The 27647-nt window shown below is 41.5% G+C and overlaps 1 protein-coding gene across 1 annotated transcript in view; it reads left to right on the forward strand.

The window, feature by feature from the left end:
• Positions 1-27647, forward strand: part of LOC115226024 (receptor-type tyrosine-protein phosphatase T-like) — a 92115-nt gene that overhangs the window by 18773 nt on the left and 45695 nt on the right. The window contains exons 5-9 of the mRNA XM_036514805.1: positions 1288-1431; positions 8648-8791; positions 15659-15910; positions 17647-17829; positions 23579-23719. Of these exons, the coding sequence (XP_036370698.1) occupies positions 1288-1431; positions 8648-8791; positions 15659-15910; positions 17647-17829; positions 23579-23719 (864 nt within the window). The remainder of the gene's footprint in view (positions 1-1287; positions 1432-8647; positions 8792-15658; positions 15911-17646; positions 17830-23578; positions 23720-27647) is intronic.

Genomic DNA, 27647 nt, shown 5'->3' on the forward strand with positions numbered 1-27647 from the left:
TTTCTCTCAAAGGCGGTCATTACTTTCAAGACAGTACTTCTTGATATTCCAAACATTTCGGCTGTTTTCGTCACGCTAGCGCCTGCCACACGAACACCAACAATTTTACCTCTTTGAAAGTCCGATAGATCTGTTATTTTAATGAATTTTAATTACCTTTTTTCTGGTGACATCTGAAGAGAAACAGCAATTTTAGCAAAAAAATATTAAGCAACACTAATAATATCTCAAAAAACATAAAAATAAACAAGATTTTGACAGTTTTATAGATATTTCAAAATTATGATGCTATGATGCTTGGTGTTTACATTATATTGTCCTACCCCTGTATATATACATACACATACATATATATATATAAATATAAATATTATATATATATATATATATATATCAGAACGCCATGTTGGATCGTTAGCCCCTACACGCAATTTTTTTCTCTCCTTGTTTCTTTTCCGTGTATCTTTCTGTCGAAGAGCGTAGGATCGAAACGTAAAAGGCTTGTTTTATTTATATTCCTGGGCGCCATATTAATACATTGTTTGTTTGTACTCCACCTGCCTTCGTCTTTTGTTTATTTTCGTAAACCTTCCCGTTATATATATATATATATATATATATATATACATACATATAAAATTAGAAAAAGAAAACACCTCTTATCAATTCAAAATGAACAATTAAATTACACCATCTAGAAAATTACATATAATAGAAAAGTTAAAATTAAAATAACAATAAAATGTAGAGATTAAGTAAATTGCAAAAAATAATAATAAAAATGTATATAATATACCTATTATATACATTGTTATTATTATTTTTGCAATTTACTTAATCTCTACATTTTTTGTTATTTTAATTTTAACTTTTCTATTATATGTAATTTTCTAGATGGTGTAATTTAATTATTCATTTTGAATTGAGAAAAGGTGGGTTTTCTTCGAATATTTTATATATATATCATATTGTGTGTAATTTGATTTAGTATTTCTTAATTGAATTCTTTTTCTTTGTAAGTTTGGATTTTATTCCCTCAAATAATAATTATATATATATATATATATATATATTATATATATATATTATATATATATATATATATATATATATATAATATATATATATATATATATAATATATATATATATATATATATATATATATATATATATATATATATATATATTATATATATATATATGTTTGTGTGTCTGTGTGTGTGTTGTGTGTGTACACACATTTACAGGCATAAATCTATTTTTGTGTATATACTCTTCCCTGCAGATGCAACAATGAAGGTTACGTATCCGATCGGAATGGACTGCAAACTAAACTCAAATGGAAGCAAGACAATTTGCACTGGTGATGTTTTGGCTAGAGACTTGTATATCGACGGGAAGGCAGAATTTTATCGTATTACATTATATGGTAAGTTTACATCTCGTATTAATAGCGATTTTCAATTGTTTCTTCTAATTTATTTCTGTTATTTTATTTCATATGTAGTAAGTGATACCAAAACATTTTATCCTGAACACCTTACTCCCCTGGGCATGGACACATTGAAACTCCGACGTCTGGCAGCTGACTTGGCAGACACCCATAAAATTATTAACCATCTTACAAACAATAACTCTGAGCACCTTTTCAAACTCCACCCATCTAACACCCGTGGACATATTTACAAAGTAAGAAAACAGCACAGCTCCTTCCATGACTTTCGGAAACATTTTTTCACATTAAGAATTGCTGAAGCATGGAACAGACTGCCAGCATCAGTTGTTAGTTGTCAGAGCACTGCATCCTTCAAAACTTCCATGCTTCCTGAGATTTGCCAACACTACACTTGATTTTCTCCCCTCCATACATACGCAGGCATGTATCTGACATCCAAGAGAATACCCTCCATCAGGCATTTGCCATATTCTGAACGCCTTACTTCCCTGGGCATGAACACATTGAAACTCCGACGTCTGGCAGCTGACTTGGCAGACACCCATAAAATTATCAACCATCGTACAAACAATAACTCTGAGCACCTTTTCAAACTCCACCCATCTAACACCCGTGGACATATTTACAAAGTCAGAAAACAGCACAGCACCCATGACTTCAGGAAACATTTTTTCACGCTGAGAGTTGCTGAAGCATGGAAAAAACTGCCGGCATCGGTTGTTAGTTGTCGGAGCACTGCATCCTTCAAAACTTCCATGCTTCCTGAGATTCGCCAACACTACACTTGATTTTCTCCCCTCCATACATACGCAGGCATGTATCTGACATCCAAGAGAATACCCTCCATCGGGCATTTGCCATATTCTGAACGCCTTACTTCCCTGGGCATGAACACATTGAAACTCCGACGTCTGGCAGCTGACTTGGCAGACACCCATAAAATTATCAACCATCGTACAAACAATAACTCTGAGCACCTTTTCAAACTCCAACCATCTAACACCCGTGGACATATTTACAAAGTCAGAAAACAGCACAGCACCCATGACTTCAGGAAACATTTTTTTCACGCTGAGAGATGCTGAAGCATGGAAAAAACTTCCGGCATCAGTTGTTAGTTGTCGGAGCACTGCATCCTTCAAAACTTCCATGCTTCCTGAGATTCGCCAACACTACACCTGATCTCCTCCATACACACGCTGAAGCATGGAACAAACTGCCGGCATCAGTTGTTAGTTGTCGGAGCACTGCATCCTTCAAAACTTCCATGCTTCCTGAGATTCGCCAACACTACACCTGATCTTCTCCGCTCCATACACACGCTGAAGCATGGAACAAACTGCCGGCATCAGTTGTTAGTTGTCGGAGCACTGCATCCTTCAAAACTTCCATGCTTCCTGAGATTCGCCAACACTACACCTGATTTTCTCCCCACCATACACACGCTGAAGCATGGAACAAACTGCCGGCATCAGTTGTTGGTTGTCAGAGCACTGCATCCTTCAAAACTTCCATGCTTCCTGAGATTCGCCAACACTACACTTGATTTTCTCCCCTCCATACACACACAAGCATGTATCTGACTCATACATTGTTCACTTTCCAGACATTTCTACATTACTGCATGTACTTTATATGCACTTTCTGACAAGTTGTGGTGCACCTGAGCACTGTATACAATAATTTCATTATTATTATTATTTTAAAATCAAACGACAATTTATCACACATCTTTTCATCGAAGCAAATTGAAATGGGAAATGTTCTTAAAGTTGTTTCAAGGTTTTCAACTTTGTTAAAGGTGGCGGCTTAAACAGTCGTCTTTTTTACGTTGTTGTGAGAAGATACGGCATCTGAACATGAAGCATTGTTTTTCCACACGAACGTACGACGGCTATCAGAGGGAAACATGCTTGGACACGGCTAATGAACTACGAAAAGGAGTAACAATATTCCTTAAATTTGCAGTAGAAGGCAAATCATATATTTATTACATACATGTGAGTGAGAACACTTTGAGATATTTTTGCTACCTAACATATGTCAGATACTGCGAGTGCTGCTTCTGATTGGTCAATCCATGGTGATGACCCGAGGTCACGGTGACAGCGCTGCTTCTGATTGGTCAATCCATGGTGATGACCGGAGGTCACGGTGACAGCGCTGCTTCTGATTGGTCAATCCATGGTGATGACCCGAGGTCACGGTGACAGCGCTGCTTCTGATTGGTCAATCCATGGTGATGACCCGAGGTCACGGTGACAGCGCTGCTTCTGATTGGTCAATCCATGGTGATGACCCGAGGTCACGGTGACAGCGCTGCTTCTGATCGGTCAATTCATGGTGATGACCCGAGGTCACGGTGACAGCGCTGCTTCTGATTGGTCAATCCATGGTGATGACCGGAGGTCACGGTGACAGCGCTGCTTCTGATTGGTCAATCCATGGTGATGACCCGAGGTCACGGTGACAGCGCTGCTTCTGATTGGTCAATTCATGGTGATGACCCGAGGTCACGGTGACAGCGCTGCTTCTGATTGGTCAATTCATGGTGATGACCCGAGGTCACGGTGACAGCGCTGCTTCTGATTGGTCAATTCATGGTGATGACCCGAGGTCACGGTGACAGCGCTGCTTCTGATTGGTCAATCCATGGTGATGACCCGAGGTCACGGTGACAGCGCTGCTTCTGATTGGTCAATCCATGGTGATGACCCGAAGTCACGGTTACAGCGCTGCTTCTGATTGGTCAATTCATGGTGATGACCCGAGGTCACGGTGACAGCGCTGCTTCTGATTGGTCAATCCATGGTGATGACCCGAGGTCACGGTTACAGCGCTGCTTCTGATTGGTCAATTCATGGTGATGACCCGAGGTCACGGTGACAGCGCTGCTTCTGATTGGTCAATTCATGGTGATGACCCGAGGTCACGGTTACAGCGCTGCTTCTGATTGGTCAATTCATGGTGATGACCCGAGGTCACGGTGACAGCGCTGCTTCTGATTGGTCAATCCATGGAGATGACCCGAGGTCACGGTTACAGCGCTGCTTCTGATTGGTCAATTCATGGTGATGACCCGAGGTCACGGTGACAGCGCTGCTTCTGATTTGTCAATTCATGGTGATGACCCGAGGTCACGGTGACAGCGCTGCTTCTGATTGATCAATCCATGGTGATGACCCGAGGTCACGGTGACAGCGCTGCTTCTGATTGGTCAATCCATGATGACCCGAGGTCACGGTGACAGCGCTGCTTCTGATTGGTCAATTTATGGTGATGACCCGAGGTCACGGTGACAGCGCTGCTTCTGATTGGTCAATCCATGATGATGACCCGAGGTCACGGTGACAGCGCTGCTTCTGATTGGTCAATCCATGGTGATGACCCGAGGTCACGGTGACAGCGCGCTGCTTCTGATTGGTCAATTCATGGTGATGACCCGAGGTCACGGTTACAGCGCTGCTTCTGATTGGTCAATTCATGGTGATGACCCGAGGTCACGGTGACAGCGCTGCTTCTGATTGGTCAATCCATGGAGATGACCCGAGGTCACGGTTACAGCGCTGCTTCTGATGGTCAATCCATGGTGATGACCCGAGGTCACGGTGACAGCGCTGCTTCTGATTTGTCAATTCATGGTGATGACCCGAGGTCACGGTGACAGCGCTGCTTCTGATTGATCAATCCATGGTGATGACCCGAGGTCACGGTGACAGCGCTGCTTCTGATTGGTCAATCCATGATGACCCGAGGTCACGGTGACAGCGCTGCTTCTGATTGGTCAATTTATGGTGATGACCCGAGGTCACGGTGACAGCGCTGCTTCTGATTGGTCAATCCATGATGATGACCCGAGGTCACGGTGACAGCGCTGCTTCTGATTGGTCAATCCATGGTGATGACCCGAGGTCACGGTGACAGCGCCGCTACTGGTTGGTCAATTCATGGTGATGACCCGAGGTCACGGTGACAGCGCTGCTTCTGATTGGTCAATCCATGGTGATGACCGGAGGTCACGGTGACAGCGCCGCTACTGGTTGGTCAATTCATGGTGATGACCCGAGGTCACGGTGACAGTGCTGCTTCTGATTGGTCAATCCATGGTGATGACCCGAGGTCACGGTGACAGCGCTGCTTCTGATTGGTCAATCCATGGTGATGACCCGAGGTCACGGTGACAGCGCTGCTTCTGATTGGTCAATCCATGGTGATGACCCGAGGTCACGGTGACAGCGCTGCTTCTGATTGGTCAATTCATGGTGATGACCCGAGGTCACGGTGACGGCACTACTTTTGTCATTCATAAGTTACAACTAAACGTGAAGAATTTAGTTATTGGGTTAATAAAATACGGTCGTTTATTCGTGTGTAATAAATAAAATACCAAACTCATTCCCTATGGATATCGTATTTATTACAATTCGTGGCTTGTAATAAATACGGTATCCATAGGGAACTCGTTTGGTATTCTCTCTGTAATTTGTATCAAATTTTACAGTATTCTAAAATGTCAAATGGTATTGATTGAGACTCAAATGAATTTGGAAATCTTTAACTGAATTTCATCCAGATTACCTTGTTGCAGGTATGATTGGGGTCAGATTCTCATTCCAAAGATAGCAGAAACTATCCTCTTCTCTTCAAATATATATTTACTTGTTTCAGTCATTTTGACTGCGGCCATGCTGGAGCACCGCCTTTAATCGAGCAACTCGATCCCGAGGCTTATTCTTTGTAAACCCAGTACTTATTCTATCGGTCTCTTTTGCCGAACCGCTAAGTGACGGGGACGTAAACACACCAGCATCGGTTGTCAAGCAATGCTAGGGAGACAAACACAGACACACAAACATACACGCACGCACACATATATATATATACATATATACGACGGGCTTCTTTCAGTTTCCGTCTACCAAATCCACTCACAAGGCTTTGGTCGGCCCGAGGCTATAGTAGAAGACACTTGCCCAAGGTGCCACGCAGTGGGACTGAACCCGGAACCATGTGGTTGGTAAACAAGCTACTTACCACAGAGGCCCCAGATCAAGAAGCCCCAATGCAACTACCCAGTGTGCCCATACCTTAAAACCGAAATGTGTAGAAACTGTTGATTTATTTTTGATATAATCATTTCAAGTTTTCCTTTACGGCTATCTAACAGAAATCGTTTTAAACTTTTCCCAACTTTCCTTAAGTATTTTATGGAAGCACTCCGTCGGTTACGACGACGAGGGTTCGGGTTGATCCGATCAACGAAACAGCCTGCTCGTGAAATTAACGTGTAAGTGGCTGAGCACTCCACAGACACGTGTACCCTTAACGTCGTTCTCGGGGATATTCAGCGTGACACAGAGAGTGACAAGGCCGGCCCTTTGAGATACAGGTACAACAGAAACAGGAAGTAAGAGTGAGAGAAAGTTGTGGTGAAAGAGTACAGCAGGGATCACCACCATCCCCTGCCGGAGCCTCGTGAAGCTTTATGTGTTTTCGCTCAATAAACACTCACAACGCCCGGTCTGGGAATCGAAACCGCGATCCTTCGACCGCGAGTCCGCTGCCCTAACCACTGGGCCATTGTGCCTCCATAAGTAGTTTATACATGTACATGAATTGCATATTTTTTTTATTTCTTATATGTAGATAAATTTCTACAATTTTAAGATAGTAAAAGTTAAATATAGTAAATATCCTTACTACTTGATAAATTACCTGATTTGTGAGATTTTGGAAGATTCAATTTTATCTCTCTCTATATAAACGGCAGTTTGTCTGTCTGCGTGTCTGTGTGTCTGTTAGGTTGTACCCTCACCCTGACCACGGCTTTCAACCGATTCTGATGAAACTTGATACACACATAGCCCAATGTCATAATTCAAAACTAACACAGCGAAAATTTGGAAAAGTTCCCCCAGTTCTGAAAAAAATCGATAAATTCGACATGGGGTCGAGAATCAGAAACACAAACCACAGACTGTCTAGGGGACGCAACTCGACCTTTTTAACTCTCAAAAAAAATTTACCATCATTTCTTTTCTCCATTTTTTTGCTATTTTTTGGCTATAACTCTCTAAAAATGCTTTATAGTTATTTCCCTTACAAACCCGAGCAACGCCGGGCGATACTCTTTACTCTTTTACTCTTTTACTTGTTTCAGTCAGTTGACTGCGGCCATGCTGGAGCACCGCCTTTAGTCGAACAAATCGACCCCGGGACTTATTCTTTGTAAGCCCAGTACTTATTCTATCGGTCTTTTTGCCGAACCGCTAAGTGACGGGGACGTAAACACACCAGCGTTGGTTGTCAAGCAATGCTAGGGGGACAAACACAGACACACAAACACACACATACATATATATATATATATATATATAATATATATATATATATATATATATATATATATATATACGACAGGCTTCTTTCAGTTTCCGTCTACCAAATCCACTCACAAGGCATTGGTCGGCCCGGGGCTATAGCAGCAGACACTTGCCCAAGGTGCCACGCAGTGGGACTGAACCCGGAACCATGAGGTTGGTAAGCAAGCTACTTACCACACAGTCACTCCTGCGTCTATATATATAAATATACGACAGGCTTCTTTCAGTTTCCGTCTACCAAATCCACTCACAAGGCATTGGTCGGCCCGGGGCTATAGCAGCAGACACTTGCCCAAGGTGCCACGCAGTGGGACTGAACCCGGAACCATGAGGTTGGTAAGCAAGCTACTTACCACACAGTCACTCCTGCGTCTATATATATAAATATACGACAGGCTTCTTTCAGTTTCCGTCTACGAAATCCACTCACAAGGCATTGGTCGGCCCGGGGCTATAGCAGAAGACACTTGCCCAAGGTGCCACGCAGTGGGACTGAACCCGGAACCATGTGACTGGTTAGCAAGCTACTTACCACACAGCCACTCCTGATATAAATATACATATATACGACAGGCTTCTTTCAGTTTCCGTCTACCAAATCCATTCACAAGGCATTGGTCGGCCCGGGGCTATAGCAGAAGACACTTGCCCAAGGTGCCACGCAGTGGGACTGAACCCGGAACCATGTGGCTGGTTAGCAAGCTATTTACCACACAGCCACTCCTGCGCCTATACTGCTAGTATTCAGTAAATGTTTTATTTTCATGCACATTTAAAAAGAAATTGTTTCGATATTATCAATGCAGGATGTCCACCAGTATTGTATGGAGAAGACTGCATCAATGAATGCCATTGTTCTCGAGGAGAATCATGTCACCAAATTTCTGGAATCTGTAAGAATGGCTGCGAAGATGGATGGTATGGGGAGAAGTGTGACAACAAAACATACGGTGAGTAGATATTTCACTCTTCTACTCTTTTACTTGTTTCAGTCATTTGACTGCGGCCATGCTGGAGCACCGCCTTTTTTTTAGTCGAGCAAATCGACCCCGGGACTTATTCTTTTTTGTAAGCCCAGTACTTATTCTATCGGTCTCTTTTGCTGAACCGCTAAGTTTACTCTTTTACTTGTTTCAGTCATTTGACTGTGGCCATGCTGGAGCACCACCTTTTTAGTCGAGCAAATTGACCCCGGTCGGGACTTATTCTTTTTTGTAAGCCCAGTACTTATTCTATCGGTCTCTTTTGCTGAACCGCTAAGTTTACTCTTTTACTTGTTTCAGTCATTTGACTGTGGCCATGCTGCAGCACCGCCTTTTTAGTCGGTCGAGCAAATCGACCCCGGGACTTATTCTTTTTTGTAAGCCCAGTACTTATTCTATCGGTCTCTTTTGCTGAACCGCTAAGTTTACTCTTTTACTTGTTTCAGTCATTTGACTGTGGCCATGCTGGAGCACCGCCTTTTTAGTCGGTCGAGCAAATCGACCCCGGGACTTATTCTTTTTTGTAAGCCCAGTACTTATTCTATCGGTCTCTTTTGCTGAACCGCTAAGTTTACTCTTTTACTTGTTTCAGTCATTTGACTGTGGCCATGCTGGAGCACCACCTTTTTTTTAGTCGAGCAAATCGACCCCGGGACTTATTCTTTTTTGTAAGCCCAGTACTTATTCTATCGGTCTCTTTTGCTGAACCGCTAAGTTTACTCTTTTACTTGTTTCAGTCATTTGACTGTGGCCATGCTGGAGCACCGCCTTTTAGTCGAGCAAATCGACCCCGGTCGGGACTTATTCTTTTTTGTAAGCCCAGTACTTATTCGATCGGTCTCTTTTGCTGAACCGGTAAGTTTACTCTTTTACTTGTTTCAGTCATTTGACTGTGGCCATGCTGGAGCACCGCCTTTTTCGTCGGTCGAGCAAATCGACCCCGGGACTTATTCTTTTTTGTAAGCCCAGTACTTATTCGATCGGTCTCTTTTGCTGAACCGCTAAGTTTACTCTTTTACTTGTTTCAGTCATTTGACTGTGGCCATGCTGGAGCACCGCCTTTTAGTCGAGCAAATCGACCCCGGGACTTATTCTTTTTTGTAAGCCCAGTACTTATTCGATTCGATCAGTCCCTTTTGCTGAACCGCTAAGTTTACTCTTTTACTTGTTTCAGTCATTTGACTGTGGCCATGCTGGAGCACCGCCTTTTTCGTCGGTCGAGCAAATCGACCCCGGTACTTATTCTTTTTTGTAAGCCCAGTACTTATTCGATCGGTCTCTTTTGCTGAACCGCTAAGTTTACTCTTTTACTTGTTTCAGTCATTTGACTGTGGCCATGCTGGAGCGCCGCCTTTTAGTCGAGCAAATCGACCCCGGGACTTATTCTTTTTTGTAAGCCCAGTACTATTCTATCGGTCTCTTTTGCTGAACCGCTAAGTTTACTCTTTTACTTGTTTCAGTCATTTGACTGTGGCCATGCTGGAGCACCGCCTTTTAGTCGAGCAAATCGACCCCGGTCGGGACTTATTCTTTTTTGTAAGCCCAGTACTTATTCGATCGGTCTCTTTTGCTGAACCGGTAAGTTTACTCTTTTACTTGTTTCAGTCATTTGACTGTGGCCATGCTGGAGCACCGCCTTTTTCGTCGGTCGAGCAAATCGACCCCGGTACTTATTCTTTTTTGTAAGCCCAGTACTTATTCGATCGGTCTCTTTTGCTGAACCGCTAAGTTTACTCTTTTACTTGTTTCAGTCATTTGACTGTGGCCATGCTGGAGCACCGCCTTTTAGTCGAGCAAATCGACCCCGGGACTTATTCTTTTTTGTAAGCCCAGTACTTATTCGATTCGATCAGTCCCTTTTGCTGAACCGCTAAGTTTACTCTTTTACTTGTTTCAGTCATTTGACTGTGGCCATGCTGGAGCACCGCCTTTTTCGTCGGTCGAGCAAATCGACCCCGGTACTTATTCTTTTTTGTAAGCCCAGTACTTATTCGATCGGTCTCTTTTGCTGAACCGCTAAGTTTACTCTTTTACTTGTTTCAGTCATTTGACTGTGGCCATGCTGGAGCGCCGCCTTTTAGTCGAGCAAATCGACCCCGGGACTTATTCTTTTTTGTAAGCCCAGTACTTATTCGATTCGATCTGTCTCTTTTGCTGAACCGCTAAGTTTACTCTTTTACTTGTTTCAGTCATTTGACTGTGGCCATGCTGGGGCACCACCTTTTTTTTTAGTCGAGCAAATCGACCCCGGGACTTATTCTTTTTTGTAAGCCCAGTACTTATTCTATCGGTCTCTTTTGCTGAACCGCTAAGTTTACTCTTTTACTTGTTTCAGTCATTTGACTGTGGCCATGCTGGAGCACCGCCTTTTAGTCGAGCAAATCGACCCCGGTCGGGACTTATTCTTTTTTGTAAGCCCAGTACTTATTCTATCGGTCTCTTTTGCTGAACCGCTAAGTTTACTCTTATCCTTGTTTCAGTCATTTGACTGTGGCCATGCTGGAGCACCGCCTTTTTAGTCGAGCAAATCGAACCCGGGACTTATTCTTTTTTGTAAGCCAGTACTTATTCGATTCTATCGGTCGCTTTTGCTGAACCGCTAAGTTTACTCTTTTACTTGTTTCAGTCATTTGACTGTGGCCATGCTGGAGCACCGCCTTTTAGTCGAGCAAATCGACCTCCGGGACTTATTCTTTTTTGTAAGCCCAGTACTTATTCTATCGGTCTCTTTTGCTGAACCGCTAAGTTTACTCTTTTCTTTGTTTCAGTCATTTGACTGTGGCCATGCTGGAGCACCGCCTTTTTTAGTCGAGCAAATCGACCCCGGGACTTATTCTTTTTTGTAAGTCCAGTACTTATTCGATTCTATCGGTCGCTTTTGCTGAACCGCTAAGTTTACTCTTTTACTTGTTTCAGTCATTTGACTGTGGCCATGCTGGAGCACCGCCTTTTAGTCGAGCAAATCGACCTCCGGGACTTATTCTTTTTTGTAAGCCCAGTACTTATTCTATCGGTCGCTTTTGCTGAACCGCTAAGTTACTCTTTTACTTGTTTCAGTCATTTGACTGTGGCCATGCTGGAGCACCGCCTTTTAGTCGAGCAAATCGACCCCGGGACTTATTCTTTTTTGTAAGCGCAGTACTTATTCGATTCGATCAGTCTCTTTTGCTGAACCGCTAAGTTTACTCTTTTACTTGTTTCAGTCATTTGACTGTGGCCATGCTGGAGCACCGCCTTTTTTAGTCGGTCGAGCAAATCGACCCCGGGACTTATTCTTTTTTGTAAGCCCAGTACTTATTCAATCGGTCTCTTTTGCTGAACCGCTAAGTTTACTCTTTTACTTGTTTCAGTCATTTGACTGTGGCCATGCTGGAGCACCGCCTTTTAGTCGAGCAAATCGACCCCGGTCGGGACTTATTCTTTTTTGTAAGCCCAGTACTTATTCGATCGGTCTCTTTTGCTGAACCGGTAAGTTTACTCTTTTACTTGTTTCAGTCATTTGACTGTGGCCATGCTGGAGCACCGCCTTTTAGTCGAGCAAATCGACCCCGGGACTTATTCTTTTTTGTAAGCCCAGTACTTATTCGATTCGATCAGTCCCTTTTGCTGAACCGCTAAGTTTACTCTTTTACTTGTTTCAGTCATTTGACTGTGGCCATGCTGGAGCACCGCCTTTTTCGTCGGTCGAGCAAATCGACCCCGGTACTTATTCTTTTTTGTAAGCCCAGTACTTATTCGATCGGTCTCTTTTGCTGAACCGCTAAGTTTACTCTTTTACTTGTTTCAGTCATTTGACTGTGGCCATGCTGGAGCGCCGCCTTTTAGTCGAGCAAATCGACCCCGGGACTTATTCTTTTTTGTAAGCCCAGTACTTATTCGATTCGATCTGTCTCTTTTGCTGAACCGCTAAGTTTACTCTTTTACTTGTTTCAGTCATTTGACTGTGGCCATGCTGGGGCACCACCTTTTTTTTAGTCGAGCAAATCGACCCCGGGACTTATTCTTTTTTGTAAGCCCAGTACTTATTCTATCGGTCTCTTTTGCTGAACCGCTAAGTTTACTCTTTTACTTGTTTCAGTCATTTGACTGTGGCCATGCTGGAGCACCGCCTTTTAGTCGAGCAAATCGACCCCGGTCGGGACTTATTCTTTTTTGTAAGCCCAGTACTTATTCTATCGGTCTCTTTTGCTGAACCGCTAAGTTTACTCTTATCCTTGTTTCAGTCATTTGACTGTGGCCATGCTGGAGCACCGCCTTTTTTAGTCGAGCAAATCGAACCCGGGACTTATTCTTTTTTGTAAGCCCAGTACTTATTCGATTCTATCGGTCGCTTTTGCTGAACCGCTAAGTTTACTCTTTTACTTGTTTCAGTCATTTGACTGTGGCCATGCTGGAGCACCGCCTTTTAGTCGAGCAAATCGACCTCCGGGACTTATTCTTTTTTGTAAGCCCAGTACTTATTCTATCGGTCTCTTTTGCTGAACCGCTAAGTTTACTCTTTTCTTTGTTTCAGTCATTTGACTGTGGCCATGCTGGAGCACCGCCTTTTTTAGTCGAGCAAATCGACCCCGGGACTTATTCTTTTTTGTAAGTCCAGTACTTATTCGATTCTATCGGTCGCTTTTGCTGAACCGCTAAGTTTACTCTTTTACTTGTTTCAGTCATTTGACTGTGGCCATGCTGGAGCACCGCCTTTTAGTCGAGCAAATCGACCTCCGGGACTTATTCTTTTTTGTAAGCCCAGTACTTATTCTATCGGTCGCTTTTGCTGAACCGCTAAGTTTACTCTTTTACTTGTTTCAGTCATTTGACTGTGGCCATGCTGGAGCACCGCCTTTTAGTCGAGCAAATCGACCCCGGGACTTATTCTTTTTTGTAAGCGCAGTACTTATTCGATTCGATCAGTCTCTTTTGCTGAACCGCTAAGTTTACTCTTTTACTTGTTTCAGTCATTTGACTGTGGCCATGCTGGAGCACCGCCTTTTTAGTCGGTCGAGCAAATCGACCCCGGGACTTATTCTTTTTTGTAAGCCCTGTACTTATTCGATCGGTCTCTTTTGCTGAACCGCTAAGTTTACTCTTTTACTTGTTTCAGTCATTTGACTGTGGCCATGCTGGAGCACCGCCTTTTTTTTTAGTCGAGCAAATCGACCCCGGGACTTATTCTTTTTTGTAAGCCCAGTACTTATTCGATCGGTCTCTTTTGCTGAACCGCTAAGTTTACTCTTTTACTTGTTTCAGTCATTTGACTGCGGCCATGCTGGAGCACCGCCTTTTAGTCGAGCAAATCGACCCCGGGACTTATTCTTTTTTGTAAGCCCAGTACTTATTCGATCGGTCTCTTTTGCCGAACCGCTGAGTGACGGGGACGTAAACACACCAGCATCGGTTGTCAAGCAGTGCTAAGGGGACAAACACAGACACACAAACACACACATACATATACATATATATACATATATACGACAGGCTTCTTTCAGTTTCCGTCTACCAAATCCACTCTCAAGGCATTGGTCGGCTCGGGGCTATAGCAGAAGACACTTGCCCAAGATGCCACGCAGAGGGACTGAACCCAGAACCATGTGGTTCGTAAGCAAGATACTTACCACACAGCCACTCCTGCGCCTTTGTTCCAGTATCCTTTGTTCAGGATTCTGGGATACTTAGATACTTAGATAGCATTCGACCAGAACTTACCCGTGGAGGCACATGGCCTAGTGGTTAGAGCAGCGGACTTGCGGTTGAGGGATCGCCGGTTCGAATCTCAGACCGGTTGATGTGTGTATTTATGAGCGAAACCCCTAAGCTCCATGCGGCCCCGACAGAAGGTAATGGTGAACTTCTACCAGTCAGTAGAGGCACATGGCCTAGTGGTTAGAGCAGCGGACTTGCGGTTGAGGGATCGCCTGTTCGAATCTCAGACCGGGCGATGTGTGTGTTTATGAGCGAAACACCTAAGCTCCACGCGGCTCCGGCAGAAGGTCATGGCGAACTTCTGCTGACTCTTTTGCCACAACTTTCTCTCACTCTTTCCTCCTGCATCTTGCAGCTCACCTGTGACGGACCGGCATCCCGTCCAGGTGGGGTACCTATACGCCAAGGAAACCGGGAAACCTGCCCTTATGAGCCAGGCATGACTCGAGAAGGAACAAACGAACTTACCCAGGCCATGACTAACCTAAAAGCAGCACGCTAGAAAACATTTATTCATGCTTCATGTATGTTACCGTCATGCTTTGGGCACCATAGCCCATGCGAGAAAGAGTTATTGTTTGCAAGGATACATCCGGTTGTAGTTGTAAATCTGGAATTTCTTGGGGTTATTTATTCCGGAAACGTTTGAATGTTGAGATTATGTGTCTTGGATTGATGTTAAATGGAGCATCACCCTTGAGAGCAGGACCAGTTGAGCAAAATGGTTCTGTCTCAGTGTTGTAATGTGACAAGCGTGGGCACGTTTTGTAGGGGACAGATGGCATTGGGATCAAGTCTAGGTTGAATTTTAAAGTTGATACCAGCATGTTGGACTATTTTCTACATTTGAGACCGATAGAATAAGTACTAGGCTTATATATGTATGTGTGTGTTTGTGTGTCTTTGTTTGTCCCCCTAGCATTGCTTGACAACCGATGCTGGTGTGTTTATGTCCCCGTCACTTAGCGGCTCGGCAAAAGAGACCGATTGAATAAGTACTGGGCTTACAAGGAATAAGTCCCGTGGTCGATTTGCTCGACTAAAGGCAGTGCTCCACCATGGCCACAGTCAAATGACTGAAACAAGTAAAATAATAAAAACTTTGTACTGAATATTAATCCAGGCGTCAATCTTTTTCAGTTAATATTGCTCAAGGTAAAAACACAAATCAATCAGCAATTGCGTCCAGCCAATTCTTTTTCCACAATGGAAAATGTGAGTCGAAGGACTCATATACGAGATCTGACAAGGCGGTTGACGGTAATTTTGACCCTGCATTAATACACGGATCATGTGCACAAACTCAACCACAAAAAAATCCGTTTTGGCAAGTGACATTTGATAAACCATACATGATATCTCAACTGAGAATATACAATCAAATGGCAGACCGTAAGTATTGCTAAAAAATACTACTTTCGTATTGCTGTTACCCAGTTTGAATAAGTCTTGGTTAACTAGACCTCTGATCAAAGGATTTTCAGCCGTGACCATCCAATCAATTTTAAGACTGTGATGTTGACGCTGCTGTTTTTAAAATTTCCAGTGGTCAGTTAGAGGATCAGTCGATTCGTATTACATTGTTTTTTGTTGTTTGTTCCTTCTCAAGCCATGCCTGGCTCATAAGGGCCGGTTTCCCGGTTTCATTGGCGTATAGGTTCCCCACCTGGACGAGACGCCGGTCCGTCGCAGGTGAGCTGCAAAATGCAGGAGGAAAGAGTGAAGGAAAGTTGTGGCGAAAGAGTCATCAGAAGTTCACCATTACCTTCTGCCGGAGCCGCGTGGAGCTTAGGTGTTTCGTTCATAAATACACACATCGCCCGGTCTGAGATTCGAACCCACGATCTCTCTACCGCAAGTCCGCTGCTCTAACCACTAGGCCATGTGCCTCCACAATGTTCCTTCTTGAGCCATGCCAGGTTCATAAAGGCTGGTTTCCTGGTTTCTTGGCGTATATGTTCCCCACCTGGACGGGACGCCGGTCTGTCGCAGGTGAGCTGCAAGATGCAGGAGGAAAAAGTGAGAGAAAGCTGTGGCGAAAGAGTCAGCAGAAGTTTCGCCATTACCTTCTGCCGGAGCCGCGTGGAGCTTAGGTGTTTTCGCTCATAAATACACACATCACCCGGTCTGAGATTCGAACCGGCGATCCCTCAACTGCAAGTCCGCTGCTCTAACCACTAGGCCATGTGCCTCCACATTCGTATTACATATGTTCATTTGTGTTGAAATAATGTATATAAATGGATATACAGAGAATTAAAAGAACACTGCAATTGTTGGTGGAATTCGAACAGTTTTCTATCCACCACTGATTCGATGACAATGGAAATAATTTTAGTTTGCTCTCTATGTTAACTTCAGAATGGTAGAAACTCGTATTGCTTTGATAATATTGTGGCTATGAACTAAGGAGATCAGGTCCATCTAACAAGCATTCTTTGATATCTGTAATATCCCTAATGTCTCGTGCATTACTAGATTGTATGGATTTTGCTGAATGTTGCGTCGATTTTTATGACTGAATCATTATCAAATGAGGAGATTTTAATCTGTTTATTAAGATTACATTGTTTTTGAGACAAGTTACAGTAGAGACAGTTGACTTTAATGTATTGATATACAAAGATATACACTTTTTCATAAAAGAACACAACGTTGGTGCTAGATGTGTCGAAGTAATTGTAGTGATTACTGAAAATGCTCGTATCTTTCATCTTTAGTGTTTCAGTTTCCACACACACACACACACACACACACACACACACACACACACACATATATATATATATATATATATATATATATATATATAGAGAGAGAGAGAGAGAGAGAGAGGCGAAAAAAATTATAAAAATGCAGAATTGAAGGTAAATTTTAATAAAAATGGGTGTATGGAAAATTTTTAAAAATTAATTTTAAAAATATTAACTCTAACCGGTTTTCATCGCAAAGCAAATTTTAAAGAATTGAAAGATGAAAAGAATTTTTTTTTAAATTGAGGAAGGGGAAAAAAGGAATTTACAATGTTTTTTTTTTTTTCAAAAAAATAATAATAAACATATACAAAAATTAAAAAATAAGTATACCGATACATTGATTTCAGTTTTACTCTTATATTTCGATTCTAGGTTTCAGGTTGAAAAATTTTAAAGTTTTTCTTGGACCAACACTTTGTTTTGAAAGTAGGTATCATGAACACACGGAACAAGTAATTCATATTAAATGTGAAAAACCAGAAAATACAAGTATTGTCAGAATATCGTTAGAAGGAAAGGAGAAACAGCTTACTCTATGTGAAGTGGAAGTATTACGTAAGTTATGTATATTTGTTATTTCACTTTAAAAATATTAGAAATATAAAAATTACTAAGTCTCTTTAAAAGAGATTATGGCAGCGTTACTGGAAATTAATAGTTATCGCCATACTAATATGACATTCTTAAATATAAGAACAAAGCTGTCGCTGATTAGCTCCAAGAGGCCATCGCCTCAAGCTAGCTACTTGACACACAAACTGCGTCCGTTATCAAACCTTCGAACAGGGTAGGTCAGCCGCTTCAACCAGCTAGTCCGACAGCTACAGACAGGTTTCAGGGTTGTTGCCCCTTCTCAATGCAGCGTAGTCAGACCTCCCCTGTTCGAAGGTTTAATAACGGACGCAATTTGTGTGTCAAGTAGCTAGCTTGAGGTGGTGGCCTCTTGGAGCTAATCAGCGACAGCTTTGTTCTTATATTTAAGAATGTCATATTAGTATAGCGATAACTATTAATTTTTAAAATATTGATTTATAAGAATAGTATCGATCAATTAGAGCTAGTATAAGAGTTACCCTAAAAGGCCACACATTTAAATTTAATAATAAAATATATGCCCAGGACGAGGGGGCAGCTATCGGTATTAGTATCACTGGTGATGTGGCCAACCTCTTCATGGTATGGTGGGACAGAAGGCTTAAAGAATGCCTACTGCAGAAATCCATACTCGTAAACATGTACTCTCGCTATGTTGATGATATCAATATAGTAGTAAAGGCACCCCCACAAGAGAGTACTGTTGATATAGTAATAGAAACTAATACTATGGAGAGCATCCAGCAAATAGCTAACTCCATCCACCAGAGTATTAAGGTCACAATAGACTACCCCACTAAACACCCCAACCATAGACTACCAGTACTAGACACTGAACTCTGGCTAGAAATTGTGAAAAATAAAACCCAAATCCTTCATTCATACTATGCAAAACCTATGGCCTCAAAATACCTGATCCACCGGAACTCAGCCATTGCGGGCAATGCCAAATTCAATATTTTGATGGCAGACCTCATCAGAATAATGAGAAATGTGTCACGCATGTGCGAGCCTACAGAATTAAAGAGACACATACAGTATTTCATTCACCGCATGCAGTTCTCAGGTTACAGCCATAAAGAAAGGATCAGAGTATACAAAGGAGCCATGAAGAAATTTGATAATATATTATGTAATGATAGGAATGGGATTTGCCCACTCTATAGGAACAAGTCATGGAACACTATAGAAAGGACAAAAAAGAAAATAGGGAAGGCCAACTCTTGGTATGATAGCCATAAATACCAGAGTGTCATGTTCGTTGACACCACCCCTGGAGGTGAACTAGCGTACCGCTTTAGAAGGACCCTAGATAAACTTAAACTAAGAATTAAGGTTGTTGAAAAGCCAGGCAACCCTATCAGATCTATAATTGGTAGAAGCTATCCTTTTAGTAGAACTCTCTGTACGGATAACTATTGCACTGTATGTAGATTTAGCCCACAAACGAACTGTAAAGCCAGAAATGTGGTCTATAGTATAAGATGCATAGAGGGACGATGCAGTAACAAGACAGTAACATATGTAGGGGAAACTGCAAGAAGCATTGGTGAGCGGGTGAATGAACATTGGAGACAACTCAAGGAAGGTAAAAGCTCATCGATTCTGTACCAACACGCCGAACAAGAACACGGGGGATCAATCAATAACATAGAGATTAAGATATTGTCCACACATAGAACAGATGCAACAATTAGACAAATTACAGAAGCTACACATATAATAGAAAATAAACCTAGCCTGAATAGAAAACTAGAATGGAGCAATAGCGCACACCACAACATATGACAATAGTGGATCCTGCAAACATAATAAATACACAGGTAATTAAAGAAATAGAAATGAATATCTATATATATGTGCATGTGTATATATATGTATATGTATATGTGTATATATGTGTGTATATATGTATGTGTATGTATATATATGTATATGTATATTCTTTTTTTTTTTTTTCGATTAGATTTATTATTTTTATTACTAATTTTGTTGTTATACATACATACAAGCATATGTAATGATAATAATGGGTGGATGTAAACACATGAACAAAATTAGAACAAAAGCAACAACAACAAAAACAAAATACAAATTACAAGAATGTATATAACCAGAAGATACAAATATTACAGGCATCCCCCCCGCACACACACTAAATAAACATAGACGCACATAGAGATATAAGCATGCGCAAATGAAGACATACAATAGAAATACAAAATGGCTGACGGTTAGTAAGGAGAGACACAAATAAGAAAGAAGAAAACAAAGGACCACTGATGAGGTTACAGGAGTGTGACGAAAGAACTTTGGCCGAAATAAGATTAAGATTAATGTAAAAAATAAATATCACTGAAGCAAAAGAACACCAAATATATAGTGCGTGTGTATTTATTGGCTAAACTGGCAAAATGACCATTCCTAAATATAACTATATTTATATATATATATATAATATATATATGTGTATGTATATATATATATATATAATATATATATATATATATATATATTATATATATATATATATATATATATATATATATATATATATATATATGTGTATGTATATATATATATATATATATATATATATGTATGTATGTATGTATGTATGTATATATGTATGTATATACATATATACGTATGTATGCATGTATGTGCTTATTTATATATTCATATATCATTACATACGCACATTCAATCACTCATCTTATTCTACTTTCCATGATTTGGAAAGATGATGTGTATTCAAATATTCGACTCTGCCCGAAGCCAGTGCCGTCTCGACTGGCTTCCGTGCAGGTGGCACGTAAAATGCACCAATCCGACCGTGGCCGATGCCAGCCTCGCCTTGCTCCAGTGCAGGTGGCACGGAAAAAGCACCCACTACACTCACGGAGTGGTTGGCGTTAGGAAGGGCATCCAGCTGCAGAAACATTGCCAGATAAGACTGGAGCCTGGTGCAGCCTTCTGGCTTCCCAGATCCCCGGTCGAACCGTCCAACCCATGCTAGCATAGAGAACGGACGTTAAATGATGATGATGATGAGGAGGTAGTAAGGTAAAAAGCACCCACTACACTCACGGAGTGGTTGGCGTTAGGAAGGGCATCCAGCTGTAGAAACATTGCCAGATAAGACTGGAGCCTGGTGCAGCCTTCTGGCTTCCCAGATCCCCGGTCGAACCGTCCAACCCATGCTAGCATGGAGAACGGACGTTAAACGATGATGATGATGATGATGATGTATGGTTTAAGTTAATGTTTAAGATCATTAAAAAATTTCTAATGTTATCTTTCAAGGCCTGAAATTTTGCAGGAGGGGTCTAGTAAATTACATCAACCCCATAGTTTGACCGGCACTTATCTTTTCACCCGGGAAGGTAAAAATCGACCCCACCGGAATTTGATCTCAGAATGTAAAGACGAAATGAGTAACGCTGCGAAGGACTGGCGTCCCATCCAGCTGGGGAACACGTACGCCATAAAAACCGGGAAACCGGGCCCATGAGCCTGGCTAGACTTTAAAAGGGTGCATTTATTTATTTATTATATATATATATATAATATATATATATATTTACTTGTTTCAGTCATTTTGACTGCGGCCATGCTGGAGCACCGCCTTTAATCGAGCAACTCGATCCCGAGGCTTATTCTTTGTAAACCCAGTACTTATTCTATCGGTCTCTTTTGACGAACCGCTAAGTTACGGAGACATAAACACACCAGCATTTTGTCCGACGTACTAATGATTAACTGAATGCAGGCGTTTAGGATTTATAGTTATCAGTTTATCTTTATATATAAAAGTGAAGTTGTGTGAGTGTCTGTCTCCTCCGATTTAGATTCCTAACTACTCCCACATTTTGCGGTGCAGTTTAACCAAAAGCGGGTATCTTATAGTCGTGATTCATATCGAGCCCGTCTGGCTATTAGCGCGCGTCTACGATGAGTCTACGATTTTAAAAATAATTTAACATCATTTTTTATTCCATTTTAATGCATAATTTTTCGTGTGTCGATGGCGGCGGAGTTGGCGTCCACGCTCAAACACCTGCACCTGTGTTTGCTTCTCCCCCTTCTTCCCTCCCTCGTGAAGCTGTGGGGAAGGGAGGGTAAGGAAATCAACGTCGTAATGCGTTGTCAAGGAGACCAGCGTTCTTTTAGAACAACGACTTCATGGCTTGAAGACACCAAAACAGAAATGGCTAAGAAAGCCCGAATTGGCATCTATAATGGAAGTAACTCTCTAAAAATGCTTATATAGTTATTTCCCTTACAAACCCGAGCAACGCCGGGCGATACTGCTAGTCTTTATATATAAAAGTGAAGTTGTGTGAGTGTCTGTCTCCTACGATTTAGATTCCTAACTACTCCCACATTTTGCGGTGCAGTTTAACCAAAACCGGGTATCTTATAGTCGAGATTCATATCGAGCCCGTCTGGGTATTAGCGCGCGTCTACGATGAGTCTACAATTTTAAAAATAATTTACCATAATTTTTTCCATTTTAAAGCATATTTTTTAAATAAAGGGAAGTAACTCTCTAAAAATATCTACAATGAGTCAACGATTTTTAAAAAAATTTACCATAATTTTTTTCCATTTTTAATGCATTTTTGGCTGTTTTTTGGCTATAACGCTCTAAAAATGCTTTATAGTTATTTCCCTTACAAACCCGAGCAACGCCGGGCGATACTGCTAGTATATTTATATATGTATCATTGACATGAAGAGACACGCCAATTATTATTAAATTTAAACCGTAATCATTCTATGAAATATTAAAACTGAATATTTGATACTAACGTTAGTGCAATACAGTTGTACGATGGGGAGAATATACCGCCAACTTTGCCCAAACGACCTGAACATTAGCTTCAAGTTCATCCAAGACTGGGACCACGGGCCATACGCCCCCTGCCCAATTCAAGATCACAGCATACATGTACACTGCAACATAATTTCTTTTCCTCAACAGGCCCTGCTCTATTTAACATTGTCCCGAAAGAGATCAAAGAGGAAAAGGATCCCATCAACTTTAAACGGAGTCTGGATAGATTCCTTCAAGGAATACCAGATAAGCCACCCATAAATGGATACAACTCACCCAACAAAAACTCACTACTTGAATGGACCATAAACAAAACTTAAGTGGAGGCGCAATGGCCCAGTGGTTAGGGCAGCGGACTCGAGGTCATAGGATCGCGGTTTCGATTCCCAGACCGGGCATTGTGAGTGTTTATTGAGCGAAAACACCTAAAGCTCCACGAGGCTCCGGCAGGGGGTGGTGTCGCACCCTGCTGCACTCTTTCACCACTCTTTCTCCCACTCTTACTTCCTGTTTCTGTTGTACCTGTATTTCAAAGGGCCGGCCTTGTCACTCTCTGTGTCACGCTGAATATCCCCGAGAACTACGTTAAGGGTACACGTGTCTGTGGAGTGCTCAGCCACTTACACGTTAATTTCACGAGCAGGCTGTTCCGTTGGTCGGATCAACCGGAACCCTCATCGTCGTAACCGACGGAGTGCTCCCCCACCCCCAAAAAAAACTTGACTTAAACAGGATTTAGATAATCCTATCAGGTGGTGCTATTAAGTTAGACATGGCCTGGACCAATCTGTGGTCGAAACATATCTAAGTTTTATCTAAGTTTTACATAGAGTTACCACGATATTTTTTTAATCATTTTTGTTATTTCAGAATGTGTTGATGGATTCTATGGAGATATGTGTATGGAACGTTGCAAATTTTGTGAAGGTTCTAAATGTGATCAAGTCGTGGGTTGTAAGCAAGGTTGCGTTAAAGGATATTACTGGGACAAGTTTTTCAGGAAATGCGAAGGTTAGATAAACTTTTCATGCTCAATAATATTACTAAGGGATTATTAGATTTTCATGCAAACCTTTCTTATCTCAGTTCCAACAAATATCCATATCCAAACAATTTTTAAGGATATTAACCCTTACCAACCCTATTTAATTCGGTATGAGCATTATTTGAAATAACTTTTGGAAAATCTAAACGTCATTTTCCTCTCGAAAAGAAAAATTTAGATAAACTTTTCATGCTCAATAATATTACTAAGGGATTATTAGATTTTCATGCAAACCTTTCTTATGTCACTTCCAACAAATATCCATATCCAAAAAATTTTTAAGGATATTAACCCTTACCAACCCTATTTAATTCGGTATGAGCATTATTTGAAATAACTTTTGGAAAATCTAAACGTCATTTTCCTCTCGAAAAGAAAAATTTAGATAAACTTTTCATGCTCAATAATATTACTAAGGGATTATTAGATTTTCATGCAAACCTTTCTTATGTCACTTCCAACAAATATCCATATCCAAAAAATTTTAAGAAAAATTGCAACAGAACTTAATCTGCCTCATTAATTCCATTACCTTCGACTGTTTCCAATGAGATATTGATTCTATTATTTTTTGTGGAGGTGCAGTGGCCCAGTGGTTAGGGAAGCAGACTCGCGGTCGTAGGATCGCGGTTTCGATTCCCAGACCGGGCGTTGTGAGTGTTTATTGAGCGAAAACACCTAAAAGCTCCACGAGGCTCCGGCAGGGGATGGTGGTGATCCCTGCTGTACTCTTTCAAAACAACTTTCTCTCACTCTTACTTCCTGTTTCTGTTGTACCTGTATTACAAAGGGTGGAGGCGCAATGGCCCAGTGGTTAGGACAGCGGACTCGCGGTCGTAGGATCGCGGTTTCGATTCCCAGACCGGGCGTTGTGAGTGCTTATTGAGCGAAAACACCTAAAGCTCCACGAGGCTCCGGCAGGGGATGGTGGTGATCCCTGCTGTACTCTTTCACCACAACTTTCTCTCACTCTTACTTCCTGTTTCTGTTGTACCTGTATTTCAAAGGGCCGGCCTTGTCACTCTCTGTGTCACGCTGAATATCCCCGAGAACAACGTTAAGGGTACACGTGTCTGTGGAGTGCTCAGCCACTTATATGTTAAATTCACGAGCAGGCTGTTCTGTTGATTCGGATCAACCGGAACACTCATCGTCGTAACCGACGGAGTGCTTCCATTGATTCTATTATAGTTTTTATGTGAAAGTATGTTAAAAATGTTACTTATATTGCTCTATCTTGTTGTTGACCCCCATAGAGAACTCTTTTTCTTTGTAACCGTTAGCTAGCAGTGGCATTATGCAAAAGATGGATGGAAGCACTCCGTCGGTTACGACGATGAGTGTTCCGGTTGATCCGAATCAACGGAACAGCCTGCTCGTGAAATTAACGTGTAAGTGGCTGAGCACTCCACAGACACGTGTACCCTTTACGTAGTTCTCGGGGATATTCAGCGTGACACAGAGAGTGACAAGGCCGGCCCTTTGAAATACAGGTACAACAGAAACAGGAAGTAAGAGTGAGAGAAAGTTGTGGTGAAAGAGTACAGCAGGGATCACCACCACGCCCTGTCGGAGCCTCGTGGAGCTTTTAGGTGTTTTCGCTCAATAAACACTCACAACGCCCTGTCTGGGAATCGAAACCGCGATCCTACGACCGCGAGTCCGCTGCCCTAACCACTGGGCCATTGCGCCTCCACAATGCAAAAGAAGGTATGGTCTGAAACAGTAGTGGATAGTTTCTGCTATCTTTAGAATGAGAATCTGACCCCAATCATACCTGCAACCAGGTAATCTGGATGAAATTTCTCAATGTCAATGAACACAAAGTAATAACATTACGTATCAATGAGAGATATGGATATTTTGATATGTTTTAGTGCTATTTCTGAAATATTTGGTTAACACCTTAATTCTGTCATAGTAAAAAAATATTTTAATATTGCTCTACTGAAATTTATGAAATTTGTGATGAAATTAAATTCTATTCCATGCAATGCATTTGCAGAGAAAATTCATAACCATACGGAATTGAGGTGTGCTTATATTTATTTATATATTTCTGTTTATTAATATATTTTGTCAATAAATAATTCCACAAAACTACTCAAAATGGATGGATAATATACAAAAGGTAATAAAAGTAGTTTGTCTACTCTTGATTCCATATAATTATTTATCTTTATATATAAAACTGAAGTTGTGTGAGAGTCTGTCTCCTACGATTTAGATTCCTAACTACTCCCACATTTTGCGGTGCAGTTTAACCAAAAGCGGGTATCTTATAGTCGTGATTCATATCGAGACTTTCTGGGTGTTAGTGCGCGTCTACGATGAGTCTACGATTTAAAAAAAAATTTAACATCATTTTTTCGTTTTTTTAATGCATTTTTTGCTCGGTTTATATAAGGGAAGTAACTCTCTAAAAATACTAATATAGTTATTTCCCTTACAAACCCGAGCAACGCCGGGTGATACTGCTAGTATTTTATATTTCTGCATTTTTTTTTTACAAGCTATGTTTGATCTTATTAACATCAAAGTATTTACTACACTGATGTTTTCATTGCCCAAAGCAGAAATGCAATGAGGGATCAAGTATATATCTACCCCCATCTAGTGTCTGCAACGCTAAGAGAGATAACCTTTTATATTATACTAGCACTATAACCCGGGTCATAGTGCTAGTGCATGCATATACAGCTGCGTGCGAGCGCACATACACGCGAATACTGTCCAAATCTCCGACCAATCACATACAGCTAGCTGGCGTTCAATTCGCGTATCAAGTTTTGGGCATTTTGATTGGGTTTTGAATAGAAAATTCACAAAATGTCACTTCTATTGATTTTTTAATGGCTTTGCGGGGTGACTGGGAAAATGTAGAGATGTGCACGATCGCCCTTGGACGGTTTTGAATGACCATAGAAAGTGCGAGCCCTCTAACTGAAAAATTGTGGATTTGTATAAAGGACACGCACACAGACATTTTGCCGTTTATATATAGAGAGATTTACGGGGTGACTGGGGAAATGTAAAGATGTGCACCACCACCCTTGGACGGTTTTGAATGAACATAGAAAGTGCAAGCCCTCTAACTGAAAAGTTGTGGATTTGTATAAAGGACACGCACACAGACATTTTGCCGTATATATATAGAGAGATTTATGGGGTGACTGGGGAAATGTAAAGATGTGCACGACCACCCTTGGACGGTTTTGAATGACCATAGAAAGTGCGAGCCCTCTAACTGAAAAATTGTGGATTTGTATAAAGGACACACACACAGACATTTTGCCGTTTATATATAGAGAGATTTGCGGGGTGACTGGGGAAATGTAAAGATGTGCACGACAACCCTTAGACGGTTTTGAATGACTATAGAAAGTGCAAGCCCTCTAACTGAAAAATTGTGGATTTGTATAAAGGACACGCACACAGACATTTTGCCGTTTATATATAGAGAGATTTATGGGGTGACTGGGGAAATGTAAAGATGTGCACGATCGCCCTTGGACGGTTTTGAATGACCATAGAAAGTGCAAGCCCTCTAACTGAAAAATTGTGGATTTGTACAAAGGACACGCACACAGACAGACATTTTGCTGTATATATATAGAGAGATTTACGGGGTGACTGGGGAAATGTAAAGATGTGCACGACCACCCTTGGACGGTTTTGAATGACCATAGAAAGTGTGAGCCCTCTAACTGAAAAATTCTGAATTTGTATAAAGGACACACACACAGACATTTTGCCGTTTATATAGAGAGAGATTTACGGGGTGACTGGGGAAATGTAAAGATGTGCACCACCACCCTTGGACGGTTTTGAATGACCATAGAAAGTGCGAGCCCTCTAACTGAAAAATTGTGAATTTGTATAAAGGACACACAC

The sequence above is a fragment of the Octopus sinensis genome, linkage group LG29 (genome assembly GCF_006345805.1).
Source record: "Octopus sinensis linkage group LG29, ASM634580v1, whole genome shotgun sequence".
In the NCBI taxonomy this organism is placed as follows: domain Eukaryota; kingdom Metazoa; phylum Mollusca; class Cephalopoda; order Octopoda; family Octopodidae; genus Octopus; species Octopus sinensis.